Genomic DNA, 7,411 nt, shown 5'->3' with positions numbered 1-7,411 from the left:
ATCGGGCTAACTGGCGGAGGCTATACTTGAACCCCATTCATCATTCATGATTTCAGGATCCACATGTCAATTTCGACAACCAAATATTGTTCACTACTCCTAAAAGCAAATGTACCAGAAGATGTTGACAGGCTATTACAATAACGATAACAATTACATCAAGATGCACATGCACGGTGTTTCGATTAGTTCGAATAATGTTTGAGACTATATGACTAACCCAATGCATATATACAGTATCTAAGTGTATGAGCAAAGTACAATTAATATTTTTGCAGTTTTTATTGATTAAATTATTTATGATAATATTTATGATATTTACTTTGCACTGTGTTATCGACAATATAACACAGTCTATTCCACAATCCACACGTTAATGCCTTACCTGATGGTTATGAGCATTAAACCGATGGTCCATAAACAAAATTGCTATTTCCAAAATTATCAAAGCATAAGTTAAAACCGTTGCAGCAAGATTTATATTGGAACTGGAATAGTTAAAATTATTAATTTATGTCTATTTAGATTAATTGCTGCAATTATTACAATTAACTATTCAAATAAATTTCTGTTCTAAAATAAAATATTAAGCTCTGTATTACTCCTTAAATGGCAAATCAATGCAATCAATGAAGTTGAGATTCATTTATTAATGTTAAAATAAAACTAACAATGAAAATCATTGGAAAATAATGCATATTATGAAAACAAAAGATAGGCGAGTAAATTTGCTGATATTTTCTATAAATACAGAGAAAAACTAATACGGAAAGTGCAACAGAAGTTTAATGCTAACATCTAGATTTATTGCTGTGTTCCATATTGTAGCTGACACCATTGGGAAATCTTATCAGTTTGTTTATTTGGCACTACAGTCCAGTATGAACCTTGGCCTTCCTAAAGGTTGCGTAGCGGTAAAATTTTTCCGATGCAAGGTTGCTGGCCTTGCGACCAACCTCTAACTTAGAGCGCCAGATCTCCTTATTTGCTAACCCGGAGATAGGATTAGTGTTAAGTAGTTAGAAAATTTCCGCTCAACTATATGTTTTCAGGTTATACCACCTGTACTCGGTCACCAGAGTCTCGTATGTAGAAAGCGCCATAATGTATATTTAACCAATATATATGTGGTTCTGAAGACTGGTGTTTCATATAAATATATTCTATGGAAAGCAGAGTAGGGTAAAGTCTAACTAAGATATATGTGATCCTGAACTACGATATATGTATGCAGTAAAAATATTTACTTTATATTTATTAAATATTTATTTTTATTTAATATTAATTTATATTTACTAAAATGAAAGCGGATATGGTCCTAAAAATTTGTGTACCTTAAATATATTTTCTATGTATGATTTAAGTTTACTCAAAATATATGGATTCCTGATAATTAGCGTCCCGTAAAAATATTTTCTATTGAAAGTGTTATCGGGTAAGTTTAACCAAGATGGTTGTGATCCTGAAGACTACTATTCCGTAAAAAGATTTTACATAAGAAGTGCAATAAGGCGAACCTACCAAGATATTAGTGATTCTTAGACCAGTGTTGTCTTAAAAGATTTTCTATTTTTGAAACGCATTGGATGGGTTTTGTAAATTAAATTTATGGTTGTTGAAAGTATAATGGATTCACATTATTGTCACAATAATTCTCAAAGGATGCAGTGACGTGGCGACTTGGTTTCCAGCCCTTTCAAAAACTAACCTAAAAAATAATGGATAATTCTAATAGACCTTTGAAAACAAGTTTTCGTTGTATCGTTCTTCGGTAAGAACTGGTAAGCATATTTACCTATACTAAATTATAATGCATTTATTACAAAAAAAAAAACATTCGCCATAACTCAAATACTTAGATATTACACAGGAAACTGATAATAAAAGTAAAATTATTAACTTTATCAAAAACATAGTAAAATTATTGATAACTATATATTAGAAATTACTGGTGAGTAATCTTGAATCGATTATTCAATAATTTGTAGTAATAATAATGCAGCGGTAAGAGTAAGATTCTGATACGCCAATTATAATGAGGTTTAGGTACGCCAATTATATATATGGATTTAGGCCCGCAAATACACAACTGAATTACATACTTACCCCTTATTACACCTGCTCAACTTTTTGCAAAGACCTTGAATTGATATAAATTGACTTGGTTATAAGATCCAATTTAATCCTGAAATTTAAGCAATACCTGTTATGCCAGCTATATCAAAATTTTAATTGATTGGATCGTCTTTACTATGTAGAAACCGCCTTGGTACTAAAATAGATTTTACATGAACATAAAATGACGTTTGAAGAACGTCTATTTTACATTAGACATAAGCGTAAGCTTATATTTATAAGCATATAAGGTTTTGTCAAACATACTATGCGTAAGATTGAAGTCAATTGTCAACCAACTGATTGGACCTTATCACCTATTGGACACCACCTATTTGTTCATTTCAAAGTTGTTTTTGTCACTACGTCTAGAAGCACTCTCTATGCCGCTATGTCTGAATTTGGTATACCAGTAAAATTTATACGGCTATGTAAAATGACGTTGAGCAACATCGCCAGCTCCGTTAGAATTGGGAAGAACCACTCCGAACTGTTTGATACCAAACGAGGTTTCAGACAGGGTGACTCCTTGTCGTGTGACTACTTTAACCTAATGTTGGAAACGATAATTCGAGCAGCAGATTTAAACCGTACTGGCACAATATTCTACAAAAGTGTAATGCTGCTTCCATATGCGGCAAACAAAGTACTTTCTGTCAACAAAGAAATCTCCTGAGCGTCTTGGGACCCACGTCACTATTGACAATTTTAAGTTCGAAGTTGTGAAAGATTTCGTTTATTTAGGAACTTGCTTAAATACCAATTATGACGTCAGCCTAGAGATTCAAAGAACAATCACTCTTGCCAACAGATGTTACTTCAGGCTAAGTAAGCAATAAAGCCCTCTCTCGACAAACAAAAATCACGCTCTATAAATATCTTATCATGCCTGTCCTGTTGTATGGTGCAGAAGCTTGGACAACTACCAACAGTGATGAGAAGGCGTTAGGAGCATTCGAGAGAAAAATTCTTCAGAAGATCTATGGTCCCTAACGCATTGGCGACGAATATCGAATTAGATGGAACGATGAGCTGTATGAGATAGACCGCGACATTGACATAAAAATTCAGCGATTTCGCTTTCTTGATCATGTCGTGTGAATGGAAGAAAATGCTCCAACTAGAAAGTTGCTTGATACTTTTTCCCGCATGTGGAAAACGCGGTAAAGGACGTCCGCATCTTCGGTGGAAGGACCAGGAGACCAACGATTTGGGGGCGCTGAGTACGCCCAACTGGCGACAGCAAGCAACTGATCGGGCTAACTGGCGGAGGCTATACTTGAACCTCATTCATCATTCATGGTTTCAGGATCCACATGTCAATTTCGACAACCAAATATCGTACACTACTCCTAAAAGCAAATGCACCAGAAGATTTTGACATGCTACTACGACAACATCAAGATGCACGGTGTTTCGATTAGTTCGAATAATGTTTGAGACTATATGACTAACCCAATGCATATATACAATATCTAAGTGTATGAGCAAAGTACAATTAATATTTTTGCAGTTTTTATTGATTAAATTATTTATGATAATATTTATGATATTTACTTTGCACTGTATTATCGACAATATATTATTTAGCCAATACGTAATTAAAAAAAATTATTTTGGCTGTTGCAAACTATATGAAAACTAATATTATAAAGGATATAATTATCAAATGTAAGAATACATCATATATCATATAAAAATGAATTCACTTGACTGAAATAATGAAACTTATTGGATGCAACATACATATATATATGTAGGTATATAACATATATGTGAATTCATTTGCAAATTGAAAATTTTTTTAAAACTTAAATAACGTATGAAAGTACTTGTGGAAGTAAAATTCAGACTTCCTTTTTGCTCGATGTGGGACTGAGTTTAAGTATCATATTTCCGTTCTGTACAAAAACTTTTCCTGCTTTCATCATTGCAGCGGCTTCCGACTTTGATACTACCATTTGTCTAACTTTTTTACCATTGGGCAAAATTTTTTCGGTAAATGGTTTTTGATTTGTTTTCGGAGAGCTCGCAGCATTTTTATCAGTTTGTGGACTACTCCCAGTACTTGTCTTTGCTTCTACAAGTGCTTGTTGAGTTGGGGAATTAGAATTCTTATTAGTTGCCGGCATACTCTTTGGTGATGCATTAGCACGTGTGTTTGGAGAAGTTTTAACTAATTTCGATACTTGTTTTGTTTCAGTGAATTTTGACTTTGCTGGAGATGATGTCTTTTCAGCACCTTTTGGTGATGTCACAACCTTTGGCACTGCAGTAGCAACTGGACTAACTTCACTACCTCCAGCTTTACGTATAGTTATGCCTTTTGGTAAAACTTTTAGAACCGAAGTTAAGGTAGTTTGTTTCAACTTAGGAGACGCATTTCCTGAGTTCACAGTTTCTTGCTGGGTAATAGCTGCAGCCGTTTTAGGATTTCTTTGTCTTACCACCTTCGAAGTTACTGGAATTTTTTTATCAGTAACTTTTGGTTGTTTTCTCGGTGGTTCGATTGGTGGGTCGTCTGAGTCTATATACTGAAACTCTTCACAATTTGTTATAGATTTAGTATTGCGAATTTCATTGGCTCCTCGTTTCTTACTTTGTCCTGGTTGTATAACAATTTGACTGACTATTTTTGGTTGATCGTTTAATACTAAAAAACAAAAAAATAAAAAACTTTAAATTTATAAATTAGCGTGTTGTCGAACATTAAGTTACCTTCCGTTTCTTCTGGTTCCACTTTTATTATATTTTGTTGTTCATTTGAACTACATTCCAAAGGAAACTCGTCAATGATATATTCAACTGCTTCTTGAAACTCTGGATTGCTATCCTCCTTTTCGCTGCCGCTATTTTCCGTACTTTTATTATCACTTTTTGGATCGTCATTATAAGCCTGCATGTCTTCCGCATGATGCTCGAGCACATGAGCATCCAGAGTACTATTAAGGCTAAATTGTAAGTCACAGAAAACGCACGCATATGTTGGATTGTCGGCGTGTTGTTTTATATGTAATGAAACCTCCTCACTAGTAGCGAAAGTTTCCTCACAAAGTGAGCATGTTAGGTTTTTAATTGCGTGAACAGCGGAATGATATATGAGTAATTCTCTCTTCTTGAAAGCTTTATTACAGATGGGACATACATAGTTTTCTTGTTTATGAGAGCGTAAGTGACGAGTCAAATGGTGTGAAAGTAAGTACGATTTTGAACAGAATTTACAAGGATATGGACGTGATCCAGCATGTGCAGTCAAGTGACGAGCCAACTTACTGGGTGTTGAAAAACTCTGATCGCAGTATTGGCAAGGATTCGGCTGTACTCTCGAATGTATGACCTAAAACACACATATAAATATAAAAAAATTTGTTATAATAAAAAATTATTTAAAAAAAAAATTGTAAACAAACCTCATGGCGTTCTTTGCCTTGCTTAAATGCGAATCCCTTATTACAAATCTTACATTTGAATGGTCTATTTTTAAGGTGACGTTCGGTATGTTTTTCCAATTCCTCCTTTGAGAGAAACGGTCTCTCGCAATGTACACATAAATGCTTAGGTACATCAGTGTGGCTTTTCTCATGGCGATATAGTAAAGTAGCACGTGTGAACGCTTTATCACATATTGTGCATTTAAAAGGACGATATCCGGTGTGAATAACACTATGTTTCTGCAAGTCATACTTCGAGAAGAATGATTTATCGCAATCAGGACATTGAAAACAGCGTTCGCGAACATGATTGGCCATATGAATATCACGCAATTGTCGTAGCGGAAATGAGCGTTCACACTCTGGACATGGAAACACATTTGTTTTCACTGGTCGCGCTTGTTTGATAAGTTCATCTTCTGGTTCATAGTTTTCGCTTGGTACTAGTATTTCTGTAACAATAGCAACGTTACCATCTTCATCACGTGTTACCTGTGGCCTGCTTAATAGCGGCTCAATATCGATTTCTACATCCTTATTCAAAATGCGTATAGAGGACTTATTTAAAAGTTTTGGTTTACCCGTTGGTTTAGGGGTTTCTTCAGCAAAACCATCCGAATCAATAAAACGCTGTACATCATCTATTGAGAGTTCATCATTATTTTCTATTTTGTTCATTATGCTTAAAGCGTCAAACTCAAGTTTTTCTTTTTTTATGCGTATCGGTACCGGCGGTTCAGGAGAATCTGCGGGATCTGCATTCAGCAATTTCTTTACGACAATTTTCGTTTGTTCATCTTTATTGTTTTCCGAATTTTTATTAGTACGATTTATTTGCATTGGTTTCTGGTTCAAAATAGTCTTGCTTTCCTTGTTGGATGTAGATTTTGTTACAGTTTGTAGATCTGGTGGAGTTGGTTTTTGTAATGGTTTCGGCCATTTACCAGTGAGTGGATACTGCCGTAGTAGAGTTTCTGCACGTTTACACATTTGCTTAAAGGAATAGCTGTACTCAAACATCAAGCGACAATCACTACAAACTTTGGTCGGCATACCGTCATCACTGAAAACCTACAGAAATTCGAAATATATGTTAGTGTTATCATAATTACATTTTAACTTTTCTAAATCAATAATATTTTTGTCTTTAATTTTTGTAAATTAATCATTCATACATCAATGGAGCATGTCTATATAATATAGCATGTCAATAGGATCGACCAATCTTAGAGTATGTAATAATTGCAATCCAGGTTTTTTAGAAAAATCGCATTCAAAATTTTGGTAAGAGGTCGTAACAATACTTAAATTTGCAAAACAAGCAAAAACTATTTACTGACCACACATATAATCAGGAAGACTTCGGGAATGTGCATTCTATAAGTGGAATTTTGGTTTTAAGTATGAATCCATTTTAGTGTTAGGAGAAGTCACGTTTTCCAAATCATATGTTTAATTTCTTCTTTCTTATGTTGCTTCTTTGTGCAAAGGCAGTCACTGCATATGGCCTCTTACTTGCAACCGCTTGATCAGAGTTCCTGAATAACACTGATGAAGACCGTGAATTGATGTAAAAGTAAAGTACAAGTAAAGTAAATAATATTATTTCCAATTCTACTCTTAACGAATAAATTCAGCTTGGCAATGAAATTTGTATAGCAAGCTTTTCTACAGATGACGATATTTTTGATCATTATAGATCTGAATTAATGGATTAGATTCTAAGCGAAACGGAAAGTAATGATTACGGTTTGGTGGATAAAATTGTTCATTAGCCTTCCAAGAATGAAGTAGAGGGCTCATTCGAAATTCCGAATTTTAATTTGCAAACGAATGATACTACATGTGATGATCACTATAAGGGT

At 34.3% G+C, this 7,411-nt stretch overlaps 1 protein-coding gene across 1 annotated transcript in view; it reads right to left on the bottom strand.

Annotated features, from left to right (window-relative positions):
* Window positions 1-3,630: 3,630 nt before the first annotated feature.
* LOC119674850 overlaps window positions 3,631-7,411 on the bottom strand; it is a 10,420-nt gene continuing 6,639 nt past the window's right edge. Inside the window, exons 5-7 of the mRNA XM_038086007.1 lie at window positions 5,526-6,617; window positions 4,834-5,452; window positions 3,631-4,768 (exon numbers count right to left, since the gene is read on the bottom strand). Coding sequence (XP_037941935.1) covers window positions 3,963-4,768; window positions 4,834-5,452; window positions 5,526-6,617 — 2,517 coding nt within the window. The 3' untranslated portion in view covers window positions 3,631-3,962. The remainder of the gene's footprint in view (window positions 4,769-4,833; window positions 5,453-5,525; window positions 6,618-7,411) is intronic.

Source organism: Teleopsis dalmanni, chromosome 2, assembly GCF_002237135.1.
Source record: "Teleopsis dalmanni isolate 2A chromosome 2, ASM223713v2, whole genome shotgun sequence".
NCBI lineage: Eukaryota > Metazoa > Arthropoda > Insecta > Diptera > Diopsidae > Teleopsis > Teleopsis dalmanni.
Note: the sequence above shows the minus strand (reverse complement) of the source record. Positions and strands in the feature narration are given on the sequence as shown.